A 27,171-nucleotide genomic window follows, 5' to 3' on the forward strand; every position below is an offset into this window, starting at 1 on the left:
ATGTTTAAAGTAATTTATAATCACTTTTATAAGCAAAAGGCATAATTTTTTGGCATAATAATAGGCATATCAAAACTAGACTCACCTGACCAGTGCTTGAACAAAAAACATGGATTTTGGCTATAACTTAAAATAGTAAGCAAATAGGCAATGCTGAAGTTCTTTTATTTTAACTTAGAACAAACTGATGGCGAATATTTTCAACAAAATAAAATTCAAGTTAACGTGTGTTGGTTTGTTTTTGATAGCATGTCAAAGACCACTGTCAAAATAGCGGAAAATTGCATAAGAAGGGACCATCTAATCGAATACCTCAATAAAACTAGGGGGAACCTACATATGAAATTTGAGAGAGATCCCTTCAGTACTTTCTGAGAAATAGCAGTAACAAACTGTAACTATCAAAATCCAAGATGGCGGCATGTCGGCAATCTTGTTGACAGATCGGTCCCAACCAAAATGCATTATGCACAACTAAGGCTCAAGGGGAACCTATCTTTGAAATTTGAGACAGATCCCTTCTGTGCTTTCTGAGAAATAGCGGTAACAAACCTTAACTATCAAAATCCCAGATGGCGGCCTGGCGGCCATCTTGTTGACTGATCAGTTCCAAAATGCAATATGCACAACTAGACCCCTAGGGGAACCTACATATGAAATTTGAGAGAGATCCCTTCTGTACCTTCTGAGAAATAGCGGTAACAAACTTTAACTACCAAAATCCACGATGGCGGCCTGGCGGCCATTTTGTTGACCGATCGGTCCCAAAATGCAATATGCACAACTAGGGCCCTAGGGGAATCTACATATGAAATTTGAGACAGATCCCTTCAGCCCTTTCTGAGAAATAGTGGTAACAAGAAATGTAAACGGACGGAAGGACGGAACGGACGGACCACGGACGGACCACGGACGAAAAGCGATTTGAATCAGATGGTGGGCTAAAAATTAAATATTGTATTTTTGAAAATGTTTCAACCTGTTTTGATCTATTTAGACTTCTATTTCTCAAAACAAAAACAAAAAAATATTTCTAAATCCACAACCTGTTTATATTCGACAAAAAACAAAGAAAACTATTTCAAGGGTAATACATGTACGTCATCGGAAATGCAATGGATTGGCAACTGTTTTAACAGGGCAGGAATTAACGCGAAGTGAACCAATATTGAGGAATTCACTTTTTTTTTTCGTTACTCAGGACAAAAACATGTTGTACAATCGAAAGGTGAGATGACTGTGTGAAAGATGGCTGGTCACCATGGGGACGCAAGTGCCCCAAGACAATACAATATTTATTTCTCACAAGGGAAATACTATGTTTTATTTCCCCTTCATGAGAGGTATTTCAAGAAAACAGAGAAATAGTTATTTTTCTTTAAGAAGAGAAGTTTTGCTATTATATATATATTTAAATTATTTTTTTAGAATATTTCTAACTTTTCATGCGATGTTATTAATTTCATTGATTGTCAATTTTGCAATTTACTGTCAGATGTCTTCTGCTCATATTCAAACAATGGAACAGAGGTCAGAGAGCATTTCTTATTGACAGAAGAAAAGTCACACACCACAAGTATCGGGTACCATGAACATTTTAGAACTGAGAAGCAAAAAATAAAATAGGTGTTCATGCACTGTCCTGTTCAAGCACTGGTCACTTAAATGAGTCGTAGTACATACACATGTATTAGCTACATAGCAGGCATCTACAGTACGTTTAATTCACACAACTACACAGTATCTTGGTACTGTAATTCCATTTCATTTATTACGCATTATTACAGTATGATATTTGTTACACTGAAGGTACATGTAATAAAGCATACATTACAGTATAATATGTACATACCAAGAAGTGTACATGTATAGTTTTACATAGATATATATTTTAAAAATAACAAAAAGAACAAGTTTTAAATTCTGCGTCCCCCCCCCCCACGCATTCCAGGTAATCTTCTTTGTCAAGAAGGTCTGGTGATATTGAAAGAAGAAGAAGTACATATGTATGTACTCTACAGTATATATAAGCTTAATTACTTACAATATACCTTTTTTTCTCTTTGTAAACATTGAGAGATTGTCAAATTTCAGGTGGGAATTTAACATTTACCGTTTCAAATAAATTCAAAATTGGGTATGCTACAGACAGAACTTGAACTAAAGAGTCTACAGGTTTGTTTTATGTATAATACAACATAGGTACTTTACTCGCGATCGGTACAGCACAGTCAGAAAACATGCAACTTCTTGTTTGGAACTTGCTAGAACAGTACAACGCACGCCCTTACCTCTAGTGCTTTCTGATAATTTTCGTTGACAAATTCATCATTTCCTCGGCTGAAAATAAAGAAAGAGCAATAAATTCCAATTATCAAGACAACAAAAAGCATAAAGATACTTTAAAAACCAAAAATTACATGATCAGTCGCTTACCCCAACAACTCGGCGGCCATGATGGATTTTCTAATAATTGAACCAAAATCCGGATTTAATATTACGGAAAGTTAATTTTACCAAGGACATCATCTAAAATTCCTTGTTATATATATGCAATCATTTTCCACGCTTATCTGTAGCAATAAAGCTTATTATCATACTTAGCCATTCTCTTTTTCTAAAATAAAAAATAAGAATATACGAACACAGGGATATGAGAATTAGTTTATATAATTATGAGTGAATATGCGTGTGAGAGCCGGAAACGGAGAGTGTAGTCTGCTTATGGTAGGTTATTTTCCTATGTTATTATTTTGAAATATCACTAAATTTTGATTGAGAGAGATGTTTTTTTTTTATTTGTTCAGCCAAGGATTTATAAGTGAGAACACAGGGACCTGGCACGAAAATGTTTAACCAATAATATACATAAATATGTATACTGTTAGTTTAAAAAGATCGTGCCAGGTCCCTGTGTACTGGTCAAGGTAATAGGCATGTGCCCGGCCGTAATAGTCATAAGATAAGGACCGTTAAAAACCACGTTCTGATCAAACCAAATGACATTACGTTTGAGTCGAATTCAGGATGAGTCGAATTATTTTCGTTGGTCCGTTGAATTTCAAGATAACGAGTTTCGACTGTATATAATTATATATGTCTAATCATATGCTAATGATAACATAAAATAATATAAAATAAGTTATTTTACTTTTGGTGCATATGAAATTAGTACGTCATTCCAAATTGCTAATGATAACATAAAATGATATAAAATAAGTTATTTTACTTTTGGTGCATATGAAATCAGTACGTCATTCCAAATAGCACGTAGTGCCACAGATTTTTTTTCGGGAATTATTTTTAATATTTTTATCTTGAAGTAAAATTAGAAGCTCAAACTTTTCAATGGTGATGATAGTGTAAAGTATGTAACTTTGTAAATGAAGAAAATACTAAATCGTCTGCTCTTTTTTTGATAGAGAAAAAAACCCAATTTGTCAGTTGTGGAGCATCTTTAAATCACACTCTGATTTTTGTGTTATAGATGTTTAATTATATCTAAGAACTTATGAAACACAACATTGAACTTTGATTTCATCAGGACTCGTCGTCTTTCCGCCACGCTATATCCAGTTTATACATCTATCACAAAGAATTTTGTGATAAATTTTAAAGTGCTTTGAACTTTGCGTTAATAGTTGCTAAATTTTAACATCAATTATCAGTTAATACTATTGTGTGTAATTTTGACATTCCTAAGGTTATATTCTTGATCATATTTACGTTTGTGACATTTGAGATAAAATCCTTATGTGTGATAACTGTGTATATCCTCTGGCAATTTACTTTGATACCTTTTCTGAAAGATTTTAAGTTCCATTCTATTACGTAACCGGATTAATGTCACGGCCATCCTAATTGCCTAAAGGACACTGACCACGACTGATTAATCTGCCAATGAGCGATATCTGTCAATCATAATTCTGTAATTTTATTGTATGTACATTATTTAAGCATGAAATATTTTATTTGTAAGTCAGTTAGGTCTCCGACTTTGTACGGAACACAACGGCTATATTCTGGACACTCCAGAATAGCCATCCGTCAAGTCAAAGTTATCATCATTAAATTCCAAAGTTCAACTTCAACATTTTCTTACGTCATCTTTACTTCTTGACAAAACGTGCGGAAGTTTCCGTATGTTACATCTATTGCACTATAGTCATTGAGAGCAGGTTACTGTAAACCAACTGTGTTTCGCGTAAGATTTATTTCGGCGAATTTCGCGATCAAGTTAAATTTCGCGAAAGTTAATCTCCGCCAAATAATATCCTAGATTGTTCTTGTACAATAAAATTCAAAGGTAATCTGCGAAATAATATCTCAGATCATTTTTGTTCAATTAAATTCAAAGTTAAACTACGCGAAATAATATCTTAGATCATTCTTGTACTATAAAATTTAAAGTTAATCTACGCGAAAAAATATCTTAGATCATTCTTGTTCAATTAACTTCAAAGATGTCCCTATTTAACTTTAAGTCAGCGAAACTTTATCTCCGCGGAAATGATCGCGAAATTTAATAGCATTGAAAAACAATTAGTATATAATTCTATTGTGCTCTCTAGGCTGATGTCCCAGTATATTTCCTTATTCTGTGAGTGGTATAAACAATGTAGTTTGTCCGTTTGGATGTTTTTTCAGAATTTTTAGATTTTTAGAATTTACATCATCATGTATAAATATGTAACTGAGTGCTAAACGTCCATTCAATAGTTGAATTCCTTTGGTTATCTTTAATGAAATAGTATTGCTACCTTTATGTAGTATGCGAGAAAGCACAATCATTTATAAAAATGTCAGTTACAATAAGTGTACCCTAGTGGAAGTTTACCATGTTCATTTCTATATTTACAATAGACATGTTTGTATTACGTCTCTCCAACATAAACGTACCTTATATTGCACTTTATCGCACCTCGGACAGAAATGTGCCCAAATGATTGGCGGAGAGCCGTCACGTGGTGACCCCCTATCACTTTTTATCCTGCAACTGTCCCACATACTGACCGATAACTACTGCCGGATAAACTTGTGCTTTATCCGTCAATACGATATGCTTTATCCGTCAATACGATCACGTGAATTTGTTCCATATCTGACGGAACTTTTTCTAACATGACCCAGAACTTGAACCTTCCGGTGAATGGAACGTCATTCAGTCCCGCTAAAACGTGACGTCACATTCACCGGAATGACGTCATTTTTACGCTATCGAAAATCTCGTATGGCGGTGTCGTCTTTTTCTTGGCTCATGGCAAAGGTATGTATTGCAAACAATTCTTTAATAGGTATTTATTGTTTTTTGAGTATTTTCATTTTGTTTGAGCGATGTATCATACTGAATAGAATTACGGACACTGTTTGTGAATGTAAACAGGAGTACACTCTCATTCGGTATAGTGAATGAATCTTTACCTCCGCATCAAAGATCTACTGGAAGCTTCTCGCTTCGGGCAAAACCAAGTAAATAACTGTCAATTTGCTTTCGGTTTGAATGTCATAATGGTTGCAGGATAAACAGAATACACGGTTAGTATCTAACAATACAAGTTTTATTTTGGTGCTCAACACGGAAAAGCCGAGATCGGCTTTCCTAAGTCTCAAAAAACTTGTATTTAAGGCAAAGCCTCGTCATCAAAAATCTGAGTTACCTAAGTCTCGCAGCCAAAAGTACAAATTTTTGTGTTATATCTCCATAACATAAAAAATCTATTCAAATTAATCCTTATAATTCAATTTATTTATTATAATCTCTTCAATATTCAGAATTCATTTTGGGACTATTTTGTCTATGAAATCATTACGCCGTTATCTCAGCCAATCAGAAGCACGTTACAAACAGCGACGCCATTTTTTCTTTATGGCTGATAAAGTAAATTTTTAAGCCAATGAAAATGCTCGTAACAAGCAAAATTGAATTATTGTAAGGTATTCTCTATATAGGGGGTCAGTATATTTTGTTATGGTGCAATATGGCGGTCAATGCTTGCCGCTTCAAAAACATAACCCGTCTCCTAAGTATAATTATGCAATTCTATTACTCTCCGACTACCGCGACCGCCAAATGATAGACGGGGTTTTAATGTTTGTGTAACAGTTGTCTCCCTTACGCCAGTAAATCGTCAATATATTCAACGAACAGTGTAGTAGCCGACGATGACGTCAGTCTTACGTAAATGTAAAAAAAAGATGACGTTGTGTTGACACGCGATAACGTCATGTATGCGTATTTGTAATGAAAGTGCGAAGTGTTGTTGACGCTGACTGTCTAAGAAAGCATGGAGCGATTTGGACGGACGTCGAATGACGACTTACGGTAGGTCCATACTTTTGAAAACCGCGCCAATTCATATGACGCTATACCGGAAGTTGCGGAGGTTGTTTTGAATTCCAGAATGGTTTCCGTTACGCCACGATATCCCACTTGGATATTTTTTCAATAGGTGAAAATTGTCTACATATAATAAGAGCGCAGCTCTCTGCGCGGCCGAAGGCCGCGTAGAGCGAAGCTCTACTAACCATAACATGTGTGTAAGCATAAAGATCCAATACATTCCAGTACCCCTTGGACTTTGAAATCGTGTCCCGCGGGAAAAGTCCCGCGCCTCCATGCAGGCAGCCATGTTTTAATTCTCGTTATCAGCACGATGAGATTTGAATTTTTTTCTAAAGACAAAATGTATCACCAGGATACACTTTGAAATTACTGTTAGTAGTTTTAGATAACTACACAAAGATACGAACGATACAATAAATGTACTAGTCAAATAATACTGTCTATGTGTTGTCAAGCGCACAGTCATCCGTGACGTCAGGAAGCTTGGTGCCAAAGATGACGGCACATATTCCCGCGCTTTTTTGATACATGGCATGTTGCCAAGTTTTCCGCCTTACAGAGAAACAAGATCGAAAGGAAATTGAACTATTCCAGTTGAATGTGTCTTTCTGGCCTGTATATGACGACTGTCGATATATTGCTAGACACAAAACATCAATCTATAGTATTGAAGAATAGCATTTAATAAAAATCAATGATCGGACTACAAGTTTAAACAGTTTTAATCTCGTTCTGAGGTTACAATCCTTACTATATTTACATTTAACATGTAGCTGCGCTCTTATGAGGCTTTGCCTTAAATTCATATTAGAGAGCGCAGCGAACGCGCCGAAGGCCCGTTCGCGAATAGTCATATAATTTCAACCGTTTGACCGGGGAATTAGGTTGAAATTGTTTTCTCCGTGATATGTTACGCCAATAGGTGGCGCCTATTTGCACGTGCAGGTTGTGCAAATACGGGGACGTACACGTGTCGGTATACCTGTGTTGGTCATTCAGGCGACTCAGGTAGCGGGATACACACGTGTTAATTTTACGGGTCCCAATTCATTCGTCATTATAAATGGAAGAAAGAAGTGACGATACTGTTGATGTGTCTTCGGATAAGGAGGGCGCTACATTAAATGATATTTTGGCGCATTTGAAGGAACAAAAACGTGAGTTACGTAATTTTTTGGACTCTAGGTTATCGGTGTTGGAGAATACTCAAGATGTATCCAAACAAATGCAGAAGTTAAAGGAAGAGAAAGATACTATATGGAAGCGTGACGGAAACAAGGAACAATATAAGTTTAACTCGGAAGTTCTGGAGGAGGTACAGCAGGTGCTCTGGGCGGTGAAGGCTGGTAAGTTTGAGTATTCAGGAGAACTATTGGAGGAATTGAGTACAAAATTGAAAAAAACGAAACAAGCTTATTAGAATAGCTGATTCTTCGGAGGCAGGATGGGGTGCTGTCAAAGAATATGTAGCAAACCCATTAGCGAGTGATTCGGATGACGATCGGAAAATTGCCAGGGCCGACAGTAAGGCTGTGAAAAGGTTGAAAGACAAGAAGAAAAAGTTAAAGGACAGTAGGCGCAACAGATCCAGTTATGGAGGACCGAGTTTCGCGTCGGGGTCGGCACGCCAGGATTCTTATTCTGCTCCAAGTGTGGTTGGTGATAAGCAGCTTTTTCGTCCCCAACAGAATGGAGCCCGGGGGTGCTTTGCATGTGGTGAATTCGGGCATTTCCGGAGGGAGTGTCCAAAAACACGGACTGGAAATCAATAAATCGGATTCTAAGGAAGGGCAGACAATCAAAGATAAGTATGATACTATTCATGGTGGTTTTGATGAAGTAAATGACTGCGAAGAGAATAGTAAGGAATCCAATTCAAGTGCTATGTTTACTGATGATTTTTATGAGTACGAACAAGGCCAGTTAGATATCGTAGTGAGGGGTCGGCTTAAAAAGAACATTGGTTTTTGGAAAACTATAGGAAGTTCAGATTTTGTGTTAGATGTAATTGATAATGGTTACAAATTACCATTCTATTCAAAGCCGTTAAATTCCGAAAGTTCAAATAATATATCTGCTCTTAAGAATAAAGATTTTGTCGAGTCAGCTATTTTAGATCTAGAGAGGCGAAGGCTGGTAGAGCGGTGTAGTACTATTCCATCGGTTGTGAACCCATTGACTGTATCAGTACAAAGTAACGGAAAGAAACGCTTAATTTTAGATTTAAGATTGGTGAATTTACATTTGTGGAAACAATCTGTGAAGTACGACGATCTTAGAACAGCTCTGACATTTATTGAAAAACAAGGTTGGTTGATAAAATTTGATATCCATTCAGCGTACCATCACATCGATGTGTTTCCTCCACATACGCAGTATCTTGGTTTTTGCTGGAAGTTTGGTGAAGAGAAAGTCTATTTTAGGTTTTTGGTTTTACCGTTCGGTTTGTCAACGGCACCTTACTGTTTTACTAAAGTAACTAGGCCATTGATTGCGAAATGGCGAGGTGACGGATTTCAGGTTTTGATGTACTTAGACGATGGTCTGTGTCATAATACATGTAGAGCTGTGTTGGAAGAGCAGAGTTCAAAGGTCAAAGGTGACTTGATCGATTCGGGTTTTGTCCCAAAAGTAGACAAATCTATGTGGGATCCGGTGCAATGTATGTGTTTTTTAGGAGTAGATATTGATACCTTGTTAGGGGTTTTAAGAATACCGGATAGGAGAATAGTGGAAGTACGTACGTGTACGTGCATTTTGGACATCTTGAAGTGTGTTTCAAGTGGCAAAGCAGTACATGTCAAGGCAGTGTCTAGTTTTATTGGTCAGATTATTTCTATGGGTATAGTACTTGGTAATATCACCCAGCTGATGACTAGATGCATATCTATGTGCGTGGCGCAGGCACAGTCCTGGAACGACAATATTTTGTTGGACGAGGAGAGTACGAGTCAAATGCGGTTTTGGCTGAATCACTTAGGTTGCATTAATGTCAGAGAAATTTGTTACACCCCTCATTGTAATAGAATAGTATATTCAGATGCTAGCGGTACTGGGTACGGTGGCTATTGTGTCGGGTTTAGCACAGGGGTTTCACACGGGTTGTGGTCGCCGTACGAGGCAGGTCAGAGTTCGACGTATCGAGAACTAACAGCCGTATATAGGGTTTTACTTTCATTGGTACATGTATTAAGAGGTACCCGGGTCAAATGGTTTTCGGATAACCAGGCTGTGGTGAAGATTGTTGAGAAAGGAAGTATGAAGAGTACTTTACAGCATATAGCTTTGGACATTTATAGTTTTATGGTGCAGAATCATATTTCATTGGAAATGGAATGGGTACCACGAGATAAAAATGACAGGGCTGACTTCATAAGCAAACTTGTTGACTTTGATGACTGGGGTGTGGCTGAATGTGTGTTTCAGCAGCTGAACCAATGTTGGGGTCCGTTTGAAATGGACTGGTTCGCATCGTGGTATAATGCAAAAGTTCCTATGTTCTATTCCAGGTATTGGAATCCAGGTTCTACAGGTATCGATGCGTTTTCGGCGGATTGGTCAAGTATAAATGGTTGGTTTAATCCACCTGTGTATCTGATTACTAGGGTCATTAAGCACATGCAGATCTGTGGAGCATATGGTGTCCTTATCATTCCATTTTGGAAATCGGGTAGGTTTTGGCCATTCTTATGCCCAGATGGAAAGCATTTTATATACGGAGTACGAGAGTACAAAGTTCTAGGTACTGACAGGTGTTGTTACATTCCCTCCAGGTCAGGGACAGGTATATTTGGTAATGTGGATTTAAAATTCCGTATGTTAGCATTGCGTATGGATTTTCGTAGATAGATATTGGTAGATTGGCTGATGTTGACCGGTTATGGTGCGGTAATATGACGTGTGTAGTCAGTTGTCAGCAGTGTGTTGCTGATGTTGACCGGTTATGGTGCGGTAATATGACGTGTGTAGTCAGTTGTCAGCAGTGTGTTGCTGAGGTTGACCGGTTATGGTGCGGTAATATGACGTGTGTAGTCAGCAGTGTGTTGCTGAGGTTGACCGGTTATGGTGCGGTAATATGACGTGTGTAGTCAGTTGTCAGCAGTGTGTTGCTGATGTTGACCGGTTATGGTGCGGTAATATGACGTGTGTAGTCAGTTGTCAGCAGTGTGTTGCTGGTGTTGACCGGTTATGGTGCGGTATTATGACGTGTGTAGTCGGTTGTCAGCAGTGTGTTGCTGGTGTTGACCGGTTATGGTGCGGTAATATGACGTGTGTAGTCGGTTGTCAGCAGTGTGTTGCTGGTGTTGCCCGGTTATGGTGCGGTAATATGACGTGTGTAGTCAGCAGTGTGTTGCTGGTGTTGACCGGTTATGGTGCGGTAATATGACGTGTGTAGTCAGCAGTGTGTTGCTGAGGTTGACCGGTTATGGTGCGGTAATATGATGTGTGTAGTCAGTTGTCAGCAGTGTGTTGCTGGTGTTGACCGGTTTAGATGCGGCAATAGGACTGGAGTAGTTAGTTTGTCTGTAGGTTATGTTTTATATGTCACGAATGTGCTGAATTATAACGGTATACATGTAGATATGAGAATATGAAACACATACAATGCTTATTTTGTAAATTCATTGGTGTTTTCATGGTAGATTTTTATTTTGCTTTTATTATTTTGTTTTTTACGATTAGTTACTCATGCTCTGCGGGAGGAATTCGAAATGGTCCCTAATCACCTTAAGGATTTAGCGATGGGTGTGCCCGAGCTGCTTCAGAATTGTAAAGCTAACAGTACTGTTAGAAAATATTGCTATGGATTTTTAAGATGGAGGAAGTGGGCTAAACAGAATGGTTTCGAGGAGGAGAATATTTTTCCAGTGAAACCTTTTCATTTGTGCATATACTTAACTTTTTTAGTGAAAAACAATGGGAACGTCGGTTCATTAACTGATGCAATGTATGGTGTTAAATGGGCACACGATATTGTAGGCAGAGTTTCGCCAACAGTGTCATTATTGGTCAAAAATGTATTTGAAGGTGCTAAAAGGTTATTAGCGAAGCCTGTACAGAAAAAACAGGTGATTACTGTTTCTATTTTAGATAAACTTTATGATAAGATTTATGATAAGGAAAATTTATATAATCAGAGGATTATTACAATGTGTTTGTTTGCTTATGCAGGATTCATGAGGAGCGCAGAGGTGCTGGCATTGAGGAGATCGGACGTACAGATACGCACATCGCATATGGAAATATTTGTTGAACAGTCCAAGACGGACATTTACCGGGATGGTGCATGGATTATAGTGAGTAGAACTGGATCGCGTTTGTGCCCGGTGTGTAATTTTGAATTATATTTAAAATTGGCTGGAATATCAGTTGATTCGGAGGAGTTTGTGTTCAGAAATCTTACGAAAATGGCTTCCGGCAGGTATAGCTTAAGGAATGTCGACAAGCCTATGACATATTCTAGATTCAGGGAAATTTTCATTGAAGCTTTCACTACTATTGTTCAGGATATCATGATAAGTCAATTCGGTTTACATAGTTTGCGTGCTGGTGGTGCTTCTGCCGCTGCGAATTCTGGTATTCCGGACAGGATGTTCAAACGACATGGCCGATGGAAGTCGGAAACAGCAAAAGATGGATACATTAAAGACGATTTTCGTGAACGTTTGAATGTGTCTATGCATTTAAATTTGTAGTTTTGGAGAACTATCCTTCAATATAGTAACTTGTATGCGTATCTGGACATTTATATAGACAGACTATAACCCGTTCTTTAGTCTTCAGCCAGTGCCTCTGTCGCCGTGAAAATACATTTCTTGTGTTTTGGTTGTTTATCCTATTGGATAATAAATGGAGAAATATAATTTCAACCGTTTGACCGGGGAATTAGGTTGAAATTGTTTTCTCCGTGATATGTTACGCCAATAGGTGGCGCCTATTTGCACGTGCAGGTTGTGCAAATACGGGGACGTACACGTGTCGGTATACCTGTGTTGGTCATTCAGGCGACTCGGGTAGCGGGATACACACGTGTTAATTGTTTTTTTTGTTGTTGTTTTTTTGTGAGTTTTGAGTTTTGGGGTGAAAATTCATAAAGAATAAGACTTTGTTGTGTCGAATGAAATTTTTCTAAATCGGGTATATTTGGAGTAGTTAATTATCTACTTTACATGCATGTGTAAGTAAACATTTGCACTAATTATAGATAAATGTGTATAAATGGAGGTTTTGTAATAAAGCCAGTGCCTCTGTCGCCGTGAAAATACATTTCTTGTGTTTTGGTTGTTTATCCTATTGGATAATAAATGGAGAACAGTAAAAATACGAAAAATAGACACCTAACTTCCAAATAATTGCAACAGAATTTGTTTTCTGCCGAAAAATAAGAAAATATAAAGAAATCACACTTTTGACCAAAGTACAATATCTGCTAATTTTGCAATATTTGAAATATGAAATCGGGTATATAGTAAGACAAACTCTAGGTTAGTACAAATAAGTTGAAATGATACAATAATTTCAGTCAATCCAAGAAATAAAGAAGGATGAAAACGGCTTAAAACCTTTTGAATTTAGCTAGCATTACCATTTTTGTTCTTTTTAAATGCAAACATTTATAAAATGATACCCTGAACAATATTAGTTTATGTTCTATGTCTTAGAGGATTACTTTTTCTTTGATATTAATGCATGATCAATAAAACATTAGCCAGAAAAAACTAAATATTAACCTGTCAAGTTGACTGATCGTGCCAATTTGAAGTGTTTTTATACTAAAATTTTTGGCAAAACATCTATTTGGGTAGCTAATATTTCGGAAAATAAAAAAGCAAATGCTTCCAAATATGTTATATCCTTTTTTGTATATTTTGTACTTGTTATATTGATAATTTGTTGTAAAACGGTATACATATGGACATCTTATTTAGTAAAACTTCCTATCACGTTAATTTGGCTTAATACCAAAATATGTCTAAGTCCATAAATCTGCAATACAAAAATCTTAATTTTTCGAATATGCTTTATTCGTTTGTCAAAACATTTTGCCAGTAAATAAATCAGAACTGTGATGATTTTCAGCTATAAAATTGAAATTGAGCTCTTATTTTATTCCTTTATCTCATTGAAAATTGTGTAACCCCTATCCGGTTCCATTATGAAAAAATGAAAAACTGACCTATTCAAATATTTGATAAAAAAGAAACTTCTATCTCACTTTATAAAGAACGCTCCATTATGATGGTAATATCTGCCAAAGGATTTTGCAATCTGATAACTCGCAAAAGAGATAATCACATTTTCGATATTTCAACTTAAAGCGAATAGTCGGGCAAAGAAGGGCTAAAATCGGTAAAATGGTGTTAATATATCCAGTATAATTTCTTATGAAATAAAAAAATAAAATCTCCCATCAAAATCGCTCTGTATGCGAAGAAATTAATATTTATTATGGGAATCCTAATGCGTCCTCCCGACCGGCTATCAGTGCAGTTCAATCTTAACGCATGCGCAACATCCACCACTCTCCGTAGTAAACAAAACATGGCTACCGTAGTTTAACCAACTGACTCACCTAAAATGCGAAAGGAAAGGCAATGGAGCAGCGACAATCCCAACAAATGACTCGGTAAACATTACGACGCATGGAGAGTGTTAATACAACTTGTTATAGTGAAGAGAACAGTTCAAACGAGCACGCGGCTCCGGACCGCTACTGTACGTACGTACCTAACGTCATGTAACCCAGACTGGCACACGTTTTTCTTATTTTTAAGCATCTATTTCTCAGTTTGCAATATAATTCCAATTTTTGTACCAATCTCATAAATAGAGCCTATCATCTGTCTGTTGGTCTATGTATGGAATTCTTCCTGCACGTGTTTCCTTAAATAGCATCCTTGGATACAGGTCTGGAGCGCACCTGTTATCAACCAGGTGCGGGTACCCAGATTGGCACACCCAGGTAAAAACAGTGAGCATAGAAAAATATCGGGATATTTCAAATATAATTCGACTTTTATTGAAACTACAATACGAATATCAACAATTATTGCCATTGAACACTTTTCTCCATATGTATTTTTAGAATGATTTACGTCAAAATCAATGTTATCAATAGGCAGGTAAAATTTCATCTTTATGGTTATCACTTGCCTTTCTTTTACATGATTTTTACGACAATATTCATGCATATTTTGCCTTTTAAAGCTTTGTGTGTGTGGTACTGTTAAATAAACATATAAATGGTATAAGGGAGGTAACTCTTGGATTTATAAGTGCTATTCGAGCGCACCTTGGTTTCATTTCGCATGCCCACATTATCGCAGATGAAAATTTCCATACTAGAAAATCGACATCTATGGAGGATAAAACAGCTCTGAACTATGAAGCTACCAAATAACTGACAACTAAATTTATTAAATTTGTATTCTAGACATAGTTTATACCATTTCCCCGCTTTTTAGAGCAGACATTTGAGCGAAAAGAGGAAAACTAGAGTAATCGCACGGGGCAATATTTACAGTAACACTTGATTTCAGGTATTTTCTCAAGTTTATCGCTGTACAAAATTCCTCCTAGCAATGGTCATGTGGAAATATCACCATTAAAATATTTCATGATGATCAGGGAATAATTATAGCAACAGCTAAAAGAAAATTTCCAAAGTGAATTAAAACAAAAGCATTATTATCAAAAAGTGTGCCATTTTGGGTACCGTGCCAATTTGGGTAACATGACGTTAGGCCTACTAGTACCCGTTACTCCCTGCTCAGCTGATAGTGAGTGAGTCTTCGTATTTTGATCATTATGTAAATAGTCCCTAGCAGTATTTTTTCATGAGTGAGTGGTCACATATGGTCACATGTTTCATACCTGTTCCCCAATCGCGTAAAACGTAACCCTGGGGGTAAATAGCGGTTCTTTCGTGGGGCCTCTTTAGGGGTAATGAATGCCCTGTATATTTATAAAATGTACCGTTGTAATGCATGTACAGTTAGAATGTAACCGCTAGTGCATTATCAAGCTAAGATTTGTTTCAATTAATCTATAATATTATGCTACCGGTCAATTCATACAGTTCTGATGTATATATTTATAGATTTTTAATTTGTAAATTATTGTTCTGTATATGTTCTGTTATACACATATACATAGTACATGTATGTAAGATTCACATTGTAGGTTAATTGGTAAAATTGTATTGTATATGTTCTGATATACACATATACATATGTACATGTAGGTTTTAGCTTTTTCTTTAGATATATTTGGAGGACACATACAGTATTATTTCTGGTCATAATAATAAATAGTGTTTGTATATTTATTACAACTGTACCTGGTTCATGTGTATATGACAAACTTTACAGAGTTGAAATGTACTGCAGCCATGTATCATTGATAATTATTCTGAATTTTTGTTGGAACTATAGATAATGAATTTTGTATCTTTTTTGAAACAATATTTGATTCTATTAAATGCATCAGTGACACATTCACAACTTATAAAATGTTTTCTCTAAAATAAAAATAAAAACCCTGTAGAATGAACCTACATTTATTCATTTATATATATTTGAAATTGATCATTTCAATTTTTGTCATATTCAACAGATATAAAAAAATGTTGGTTCTTTTTTTTCAGGCACCATGCATGCATAGTGACATGAATACAGAAAGTTCATCCCTTGGACCTGTATACAAGTGTATGCATATTAGCATCATATGAAGACTGAAGAATGTTGATTTGAGTGCTCTTGAAAGTAAACTTTACCAATATGGACCTAGAAGATCATGAACAGAACATTTAAACAGTATTAATTTATTAAATGTTCCTTTCAACTGTGATCATTAAATAAAATTATGATGCAATACTTTTTCATTGTTTAACTTTGTAGAAATATTTGTTTATATTAGTCCTCTAGATCCAGTGATTATAATTCTTGCATCCATATGCCTGCCCATTTGTTTGTCAGGGCTTGTGAGATAGCTTTTCAATTACATATACTTTTAAAATATAAGGATTTTTTTTTACATATAGCAATATAGATACCATTGTCTTAGGATTTCTAAATTCTACTTTACAAGAGAGTAGACTCAACATATAAATAAAACCATAAAACTAGCAAGTTATCTGAAATGTTACAAATCTTTTTGTCTGAACCAAATTTCACATTTATTGTCTATGTGTAACTTGTACATAGACCATTTATGTATTAATACTGTAGTAACAGTGATTACAAACACATAGACTAAAATGTAGTATGTAGTACTATGTACATCTGTCTTTGATTTGAGTTCTAAACAAAAAAGTGGTACCTATTGGGAAGTTGTAACTTGGGCGGGAGGTGAAATACAGAAGAAATAGCTACACATGGAAAAAAGAAAGATATTCAGTACCATATGGATTCAAAGTTGCTCCAAAATCAATGAGACTAAATAACCAAAAAAAGCCATGTAAACCCCAAATATGCAATGACCAGATCAATGATAAAGCACCCTTCCACTTCCAGTTATCTGTAGCTATTTCTTCTATATTTCAACCCCCCACCCAAGTTACAACTTCCCAACCTCATGATTCTCCTGTCTTTTAGCCCCCCACCCCCCAACACACACATACCTGATTGATTGTCATGTTATTTCAGGTTCCTATTCAGGTATTATTCTTAAAAACCAAAAAGGGTATACACACTGTGTACTCTCAAAGGAGGGGAACCACTTCATTCAAAAATGGAATTTACAATTTCATCTTAATTTTGAAATTTTCAATTTAATTATTAATTACTGGACTATTAAAACAGTATAGAACCCCTCGGCTACAGACAAAGTACTGTGGTACACATTTCTCTTAATTAATTACTTTTCTTCCAACTCAATCATCTTTTTCTCCAGAGCACAAAAAAGAACAGGAAACAACAGAAAAGGAAAGTAACATACATGTAGGCCTATATGTTTTCTGGAAATATATATGTGTTAATTCTCACAGCATAGGCCTACATGAATGTGAAGAATTAAATATTATCAATGTTTGAGAGAATTTCCTAGTTGTAATTCTATAGAAGCTACATGGAATGTACGTTTACATATATACATTGTACAATACATATACATCATAAAAGTTTCTTTCCTTCCAGCTGGACATTCATGTCATCTCTCTCCAGAACTCAAATATTGTTTACAAAAAAAAACAGAGACATAGATAATTTAATTAAATCTCTGCAAAAAACTACACGAATAATTGAACACATATATTGTACTAGTGTAGCGAGATTGGACTGGGTCGATCATCGGTGACCAGGTAGCTCAGTCGGTAGAGCACTCGGCTAGTATTCTGAGGGTCCCGGGTTCGAATCCCGGTCTGGCCGCTACATTTTCTCCTCTCCTGTTACACTTGTAAAATATCTATGTATGGGCTAATTTATTTTCACATCTTTGACAGCTACATGCATGGATGTTGTATGGAACGTTTTCGTGTGTTTTAATGGGAAATTATGTTACGATTATTTGTATTTAACCTTCATGATTCGGTTGATGTAAAATACGACGAATGTGATGCTGCAATAATTTCCCCTTGCCGGGGCCCCATCTCTGCATCGGCCGAATATTTGTGTCGATTTCCATGTATAAAGATGCTTTTATCGAAAAATGATTACAAAGCATTGTCATTAAAGTAAGAATACTTAATTTGCATCAAATGTATCATCTCTAAACAACAATTTACATACCGCATTAGTGGTTTATCACACGAAACGAAACCGACACGACTGAGAAACATGTCCATGTTGACATTTCCACGCAGCCTCGTTTTCAAAGAGTTTGGCGAATTTATATTTAGAACTGTGCTAAATTTACACGGGGCTCCCCAAAATTTCAATGGTCAAAACTGGACACCGTAAGCAGAACTTGACCATCATTATGGTATGCAATGACTTTTGGAAGGCCAAAGAACGCATTTAGACTGGTTTCCTTTGCCCGACTATTCACTTTAAGGACTTAACCAATTTCAGAAGTTTACTCAAATTGGCACTAAATGCACAGGGGGCCAACTCAATGAAAATGGATGTTGTCATACATTTTTTTGTATTTGGAGGATGGACTGATGAGTATATATGACAGTCATGTGATTTTTTTTCCAAAAATACGAGATTTGAAAAATTATTAAAAAATCGGGATATTTACTATAAAGGTAGCAGTGTACAGTAAGACCGAATGGCCATGGGTGAGATTTTTATTAAGCAGAAAGCCCCTGTTTTATTATATGCATAAAAAATTAAAAAATGTATATGTCCTAAAATTGGTGAATTCAATCTAGAGAATTATATGCAGGCTTCACATTTGCATAAAGAAATTCCCCAAAATGGGTTCGAGATTAATGGTTTAGAGGGTATCCGAATGTGCGTCTTAGATGGAAAAACTCGATACTGTAGCAGCAGAAATTGATAGCTGGGGTACGAGGTAAGATTGCTCAAAAGTTTAATGATATACCTATGTCGAAATAGGCTCAGTTCCGCTATCACGGCAGTGATGCTTGGTTTTAAACTGTGTTCAAGAAAAAAAATTCTCCTAGAGGGCGTGTAATTTTGGGTTGAAAAATCCCAATTTTTTGCATTTTTTCAAAAAAACAAATTTGGTTACCATGGTTTTTACAGGCTCACAAAACCACAAAAAGCAGACCTGTCCAAAATTGAACTCTGCATAACTATTGCAAATGTTGTGTAGATTAAAAATATATACACTTTTATATAGATGTTATTTAAGGTTTAAAAAGCTGTGTGTACATAATTAAAGCCTGCACTTCATTTTGCTGAATTTTTCAAATCTACTGTACACTGCCACCAAAACAGTGAAAGGGACGACAGTCGCCATATTGGATTTTTTACCCCCACCTCGATTAAAGTTAATTTTTTCACAATAGTATACCTTTTTTCCTAGAGTCATGATCACGCATCGCTAAATGAGCATTTGATCGACCTCACGTCTTTTATATTTGTGAATATCTTGATATAGTTGTCTCTTTTAGGTGAGTATAGCCTCCATAGAATCTGGATTAATAACTATCTAAACACTTGAGACGGTACTTACTGAATAATTCTTTGATAAAAAAGACATATTATTCAATTTGGATTCAAAAACATCATTGGAAAAGGCCAAAAGACCAACTTTGGGCATCCATGTTATCTCAGGTAGTGAAAGTAAAATGTTTTACTTTTAAATCCTTTAATCAACAAGTTTTATTTTAAAAGATTCCACCAAAATGACTATCAATGGTATTGTTGATAATAACAATGTTTTATCCTAACAATCCAACAAAAGCATGTTTGGCTGTTACAAGGACATAATTGTGCAATTTTCTTGTTGTCATACTTTTTCCCTGTGTTGATTTCAACTTACGTTTTTGGCATTCTTGCCTATCCTTATATCGTTCTTGCCATACAGTAGATTTTCTAGAATTTCATGATAACCGTGTAAGTTTATATTTGGCTTCAAAGTTCGCAAATTATAGAAATAACCCTATTTTTCTGATTTTTTGGGGGTAAAAAAACCCCACTTTCCCAAACTTTAATTTGTGGCGACTTTTTTTCTTGTATAAAACAAAGTCAGATATGTATGAAAAACACAGAAAATATTCTGTTGCAATTATTTTGGGGTAACCCCCTATCTTTACTGGACTAGAAGCGAACTCTTGTGATAGAGGTGTCTCGGTAACGTTATTCTATGTAAATCATCCAATATAAACCGGAAACAGGAAGTCAACACAAGATCCAGCATCGCACAAGACATTAACCAAAGTCACACTCTCGCGTGATTACAAAATCACACTCTCGCGTGATTACAAACAAGTAACGCTTGGAAGAATTCAAAATGAAAAAATTAGTGAAAGATAAATCTTCCAATTTATTCTTACCTGAATCTAACAATAACATTTTGTCCTGAATCTTAACTTAAAAGCCGTTTAACGTGAGCAGTTGCTTCGGAATTTTCCGCCTGGCAACGGAGAATGACGTTGAGATATAATTGGTAGCCGCAGTCACGTATTTTTGCAGAACATGAAAGTAGAAGTATCATTTGTTCAATATTGTTTTTCTATAAACTCAATGCCAGTAATTCAGCAAAGCTATTATTCTTATAATTAATAATTATATAAATGGTTTCTAGCAGTAAATTAAAAAAAAAAAAAAAAAAAAAAAACACATGTCAAAATCGATAAGACTGATACGTCAGGGGAGATTACTCTTTCGCCGTTGGAAATCCTTTATTTAACTGTTAACTGGCATATTTCTATTTAGTAACAGTTTAAAAAAACCAAAAATCAAACGAATGGATTAACTGCTGCGCTCTCAGAAAGGCTTTGCCTAAAATTATATTAGAGAGCGCAGCGAACGGACAAGCGAACTCTTATGATAGAGATGTCCCAGTAACGTTATTCTATGTAAATCATCCAATATATGTAGAGTTGGAAAACTTTCTCAAAAACCGGAAACAGGAAGTCAACACAAGATCCAGCATCGCGCAAGACGGTATCCAAAGTCACACTCTCGCGTGATAACAAAATCACACTCTCGCGTGATTACAAACAAGTAACGCTTGGAAAAATTCAAAATAAAAACATAAGTGAAAGATAAACTTTCGAATTTATTCTTACCTGAATCTAACAGTTACATTTTGTCCTGAATCCTAACTTAAAAGCTGTTTTACGTGAGCAGTTGCTTCGGAATTTTCCGCCTGGCAACGTAGAATGATGTTGAAATATAATTTGTAGCCGCAGTCACGTATTTTTGCAGAAAGTGAAAGTAGAAGTATCCTGTGTTCAATATTGTTTTTCTTGTTATAAACTCAATACCAGTAATTCAGAAAAGCTATGATTCTAATTATTTATAATTTTATAAATGGTTTCTAGCAGTGCAGTTATTCAGCGCACCCAATAAGTTAAAAAAAATTATATATATATGTATATATCGGTAAGACTGTTGGGTCAGGGGAGATTACTCTTTTATTGTTGGATATCCTTTAATTATTTACCATTTAAAAAAAACAACAAACGAAAGACTTGATTAGCTGCTGCGCTCTCAGATAGGCTTTGCCTAAAATCATATTGTTAAATGTTTAAAATCATTAAATAAATAAAATAAAAGCAGTGAAGTGAAAATTATATGCTATCTCTGAGGTTTTTGCGTTCCCTGTCGTAAATGGTGCCGTCGTATTTCAAACACAGGAAGTGCCATTCGTCGCTATAAATGATAGGAGGGGACCCGGCCGGACCGAGATTCCGGAATTCTAAAAAAAATCGCATACGGATTTCCTTTAAACACAAAATTTGGAGAAAATCCTAAAAACAAACAGACATAACCCAGAAATACGATCACAAAAACATATGAACTGATGTAGAATGTTTTTTTGCGGCCTAATTTTCAAAAAATAGTCAAATATGACCCATCTTAGCACTGGATGAAATGGGGATTAGGTTGTGAGTTACAAACTTCAAGCTTAAAAAATCGTGAAATTTTGACGGAGGAGCCCATGTTTTTATATGATATTTGAAAAATATATTATCTTGGGCATATCATATACAGATATATATTGTGAAATTGACATGGGTTTTCATTTCCTTTTTGGCCTATTCATTGATTTTTTACGGGCGAAAATATGGCAAAACATGATAATTACGTATAGAAACGGTCCTGGAAAATTAGTTAGCAATTGTAAAAATACAGCAGTTTTGTATATTGTTCTATCGTTAGAAATTTAGGACAAAAAATCAACAAGATCGAGACTACATTCACCCTAATATTACAGAAAACATAATTTTATGAATTTTTCTATTTTCAGCCAGTAAATTTGCATGGTTGGTATATTTCAAGCCCAAATATCTCAAAAAGTAGTTCAAGAACACCCATTTATCTTTACAGATTTGAAATCTCCATGAAAAATGCAAGAAAATAAGACCTGTTAGAAAAAAATGACATGGGTTTTCCCAAAAGTATGGAGCTACCTTAAACAAGAAAAGACTAGAGTCTCAGGCAACAAAAACGCTGTGTGCATACAAGGCTTCAGCCAACATTCTAAAAGATTATCTTCAGGAAAAAAAGCAAGACATCAATTTCGAGAAATTTAGTGAACAAAGACTGGATGAATGTCTCTCGACTTTTTTATGTTGATGCTCGAAAAGCGGACGGTACACATTACAGTGGCGTAGGAAGATGAAACGTCATGGGGGGGCAAAGGTCCTCAATATTTTGTAAACCCAACCACTCCCCACCCCCCGCAACACCTACAGGAGGAGATTAATTCAACTCCCAACCATATAATGTATACATGCTTAATGTACATTTTTCATATATCACCAAATTTAATCCTTGTACACATTTATAGACAGTGAGGTCGGTAAAAGGAAATTAACGAATACGCAAATTGGCCAAATTAGCGTGTGAGCGTCGAAGGCGCGAGATTTTGGTGTTTTATAAGGTGTCTGAGGCTGACCCCCGGGATGAGTTTTATGTATTTTGATGATTTTGCGATCGCCCAGAAGCGTGAGATTTTGGTGTTTGGGGGGTTCGGGGGTCTCCCCCGAGAAAAAAATACGATTTAGAATGGCTTAGATGAGTTTTACGATGCATTTGATGAATTTGCGAGCGCCCAAAGGCGCGAGAATTTGGTGTTAGGGGGGTCCGGGGGTCTTCCCCGGGAAAAAAAAATTACGATTTAGAATGGCTGAGATGAGTTTTACGATAAAGTTTAATGATTATAAAGCGTTCTTAACATGGTAATTTTTCGATTTAAATCTACCTGCATTTAGAAATGATAATTGTGTCGTCATAACATTATGCAACCCTACTCGATCTGAATATACGGCTTCACACCATCGGCACATTGTTGTGTAACATAAAAAAAGAATTAATTGTCTCGCTAAGACATAAACAAATTGATCTTTTAAGAGACATTTTTTTTAAATAGTACATAGAATCCCTTTATGGACATTTTTAGTCTAGTTTGTGTGTATTGAATTGACATTATGTGCTTGAACATTTTAGGAAATGCGCCGCGTAGCGGAAAATTTTCTAGAATGAAGTACGAAAAATGTGCAGGAGGACCCTTTTTTCTTTCAAATAAGCATTTTTAGAAAATTTTAGTCGGCGAAAATGGGGGGGCAAAAAGACATGTTTGCCCCCCCCCCTCGTCCTGGGGAACGGGGGGGGGGGGGGGCAGTTGCCCCCCTGCCCCCCGCTTCCTACGCCCCTGCATTACAAAGGAACAATTTTGGAAGCAATTCGACATGGAATCAATAGGTATCTAAAATCGCCGCCATTCAACAAATCTTTCGACATAACAAAGGATGCTAATTTCAGAATGTCTATGTCCTGTTTTAATGCAGCTAAGTTCGAGCTCAAACAAATGGGGAAGGGAAGTATTCAGCATTACAACGCCATTTCGGCTGACGATCGACGTGCATTGTACGGGTCGATACAAATGAATCCATCTACCCCCTCAGGATTACACAATAAAGTTCAATTTGACATCAGACTGTATTTTTGTCGAAGAGGTGCAGAGAACATGCACGGGACGACTAAAGACACATTCACTGTGAAATGTGACTCTGAAAGCGGACTTAAATACGTAGAGAAATCTGTAGACGAATTGTCAAAAAACCATCGGGAAAATGATAAAGAAATAACTTCGGGACTAATGCCAGAATCTCCAGGTACGTTTGCATATTTTTGTAAATGTCTGATTTGTTACTTACTGGCAGCTTTTTGTTATTAGAAATATCTATAATTGTAGACTACCTACACAATACTAACTCAACTAAATAACTTTGTTGCACGTAAAGTCTCAATTACAGATATAATTTAGCAACACTTTATCCTCAGATCTACTGTATTGATTTATTTTTATTTCATTTTTCAAGGATCCCTCTGCTGTCCAGTTGCATCCTTTGAGAAGTATGTTAAACTTCATCCAGATTGTGACAGGTAAGTTCATGGAAAATCTGTTATCTAACACCCCCTCCAACTTCCAAAAAATTATTATTTTGATATCTGTTTTCGTTATTTTGTTCAAAATGAAAAAAAAAAACCTCATTTCAACATTAAAAAAAAATAACATATTATGATTTTTTATATGTTATAGATTATGGCAGCGTCCAAGAGAACCATTCTCAGACGATGAAACGACTTTAACCGCTTTACAACAAAGGTGTAGGAGAGAAAAAACTGAAATCGTTCATGAGCGATCTGAGTGTTTCCTGCAGACTTAGTCAAGTATATACAAATCACTCGATCCGTGCCACGGGAGCAACGATTTTACCCAAATCCAAGTTTGGAGCAGCACAGATAATGTCAGTTACCGGACACAAATCAGTGCAGTCTTTGTCTGTGTATCAAAGGGTTGATAAAGTAGAAAAAGTTCAAATGGGTCAGTCAATATCTGCTTCTGTTCAACCAGCCGGACAACTTGCTCTGCCCCCTGGCCCTACGCAGATTGTGCTCCCAACTAGATCTGTCCCAATGCAACCGGTACTGCCATCTACAGCTGCGCGACCAGCGCTTCCGCCTATACCACCTGTAGATATAGAAGTTGATGCCCCTCGGCAAAATGAGGCTTCGGTACCATATCTAGAAGGGATCGATATGCAAGACCTCTTAAATGACTTTGGACCTGAAGCTGCAACGCACAGACCGTCCTCAAATGTTTAATAATTGCAAGTAAAAATTATTCAGAATCTTACAATTAACAAGTTAAAGTAGACACAGAAATTAAAAAAAAACACCCTGTAGTGCAGCCTAAACTGTATTCAATGAAATTGTGGTAATTTTGATTTAACTGCATATCATTAATAATAGATTTCAAATGGACGAAGTGAGTCTGAAATGATGATATACATATAAACACGTAGACATATTTGTGTTAAGGTCAAGGTAACAAACAAGTTATATGTTATTTCATTTATTGTTATGGAATAAAGTTGTTGAAACAATCTCGGGTATTCTTTAGTACTTTGTTTGACTATATAATTAATTTTAAATTTTCATGTAAAGGTCCTCGATGCGATAAATTCGTTATATAGTCAGTTACTGACCCCATATAAAGGCATAGAGGGTCAGTAAGAAGTATAGGAGGCTCGGGCTACGCCCTCGCCCCCTATAAATCTTACTGACCCTCTATGCCTTTATAGGGGGTCAGTAACTGACTATATAACTAATAGTATTTCCCTAAATGATATAATGCACTATAGATAGTACTAAATAGTTGTATGTACATTTACTCAACTACATGATGTAGTTGTCACATCACTTATTTTTTGTACAGATTAAGCCATGTTGAATACTGTAGTACATGTAGGTTATTCTATTTATGTAATCTTCAAATTGGAGGAAATAAAGAGAATAATAATCGTCACGTACTATAAATGGTATCGGTCCTAGTGGATATATAGGTATAGATATACCGTAAAACTTGCAAAGAGTGATTACATGTCAGTCTTATATTTAATTAGTGATATTTATTCAAAATATATTCCTAAGTATTAAATACTCAATTTGATGAAAAACGACTCGTCTAAACAATGTTATTAATTACTCAATGTGATAAAATATCACTCGTCTAAACAATGTTATTAATTACTCAATGTGATAAAATATCACTCGATATTCCTAAGTATTAAATACTCAATTTGATGAAAAACGACTCGTCTAAACAATGTTATTAATTACTCAATGTGATAAAATATCACTCGTCTAAACAATGTTATTAATTACTCAATGTGATAAAATATCACTCGTCTAAACAATGTTATTAATTACTCAATGTGATAAAATATTACTCGTCTAAACAATGTTATCTTTATCTCATTATCCAACTACATTTGTCACTTACAACTATTTGAATATATGAGATCGGGAATCAAGCTTAAGCTTTTGTCAATTCAACTGAAATTTATAATAAAAAATTATCTATGGTTCAAGTTTAAGACGTTTATGTCCCAATTTATTTGCAATATTTTCAATTATACAAAATTACTAATTTTTGCCATACATGTATGATATAGTTGATAACCTTGAGACAATATTAGTATATGGGGGACATATGCAGTTGTTTTAAAATGAGGTTTTATTGTAATAATGATTAGGGAATACCAGTATAATCCGTTAATTCGCATTGTTGATCTAACACCCACCATGTCATCTTCGATATTCCAGGGGTTCCGATCACTTACGGTCTGTTCTCCCTCGGACTATCTCTTAGTAAAAATGGAGGCAGGTCAGAAGAAAAAATCTGAACAAATCACAGGCCAGCAAAAAATTCCTTTGAAGACTACAGAGAGAGAGAGAGAGAGAGAGCGACGCCAAACTTCATTGCCACACAGTCAACCACAGTGTACCGTTATACGGCTCGTTTGATGTGCATCAAAGGACAAAGGACCAAAATACTTGTTCTGTTCTGTTGCCTCCAGTTTTACTATGAGATAGTCCAGGGGTGTAGAGATCGTAACTTTAGTGATCGGAACCCCTGGAGTATCGAGGATGCCACCATGTGAGTAAAATCTTTGACCTCAGATATGTTTGTCACCTGATCAGGACAGGTGTGATCGGAAACGCTAATGCAGTCATTTTACCGGTATTTTCATCAAGGTTTCGGCGAGAACCTCTATAAAAGTACTTTAAAATCACACTTACATCTTTATAATGTATCCTATACACATTATTATCTTCATTCATCTTAGCCATGCATGTTCATCTGATGATCACCCAGAGACACATAAGATATCGTTAGTTGTTAAAATTTAAACATAACGACTAAATTCATAATAAATTTCGCTGTATATTTTGTAG

General features: G+C 35.9%; 2 protein-coding genes and 1 pseudogene across 3 annotated transcripts in view; 2 read left to right on the forward strand and 1 right to left on the reverse strand.

Annotated features, from left to right (window-relative positions):
• LOC138327540 (protein SGT1 homolog) overlaps nt 1-18,140 on the reverse strand; it is a 32,138-nt gene extending 13,998 nt beyond the window's left edge. The window contains exons 1-2 of one of the 2 annotated variants that reach the window (XM_069273710.1): nt 18,070-18,140; nt 2,292-2,340 (exon numbers count right to left, since the gene is read on the reverse strand). In XM_069273710.1, coding sequence (XP_069129811.1) covers nt 2,292-2,340; nt 18,070-18,125 — 105 coding nt within the window. In that variant the 5' untranslated portion in view covers nt 18,126-18,140. Of the gene's footprint in view, nt 1-2,291; nt 2,341-2,436; nt 2,503-18,069 lie in introns of those variants that run through there. The other variant, XM_069273711.1, reaches the window with a different exon arrangement.
• LOC138327543 (integrase/recombinase xerD homolog) lies at nt 11,055-12,652 on the forward strand. Its single transcript, XM_069273716.1, has one exon. It carries the CDS (start codon nt 11,056-11,058, stop codon nt 12,037-12,039), a length of 984 nt encoding a protein of 327 aa, XP_069129817.1. The 5' UTR covers nt 11,055; the 3' UTR covers nt 12,040-12,652.
• A 4,165-nt stretch (nt 18,141-22,305) lies between the features above and the next one.
• Nucleotides 22,306-25,263, forward strand: LOC138326902 (uncharacterized; annotated as a pseudogene).
• The last annotated feature ends 1,908 nt before the right edge of the window (nt 25,264-27,171 follow it).

The sequence above is a fragment of the Argopecten irradians genome, chromosome 7 (genome assembly GCF_041381155.1).
Source record: "Argopecten irradians isolate NY chromosome 7, Ai_NY, whole genome shotgun sequence".
NCBI classification, from domain to species: domain Eukaryota; kingdom Metazoa; phylum Mollusca; class Bivalvia; order Pectinida; family Pectinidae; genus Argopecten; species Argopecten irradians.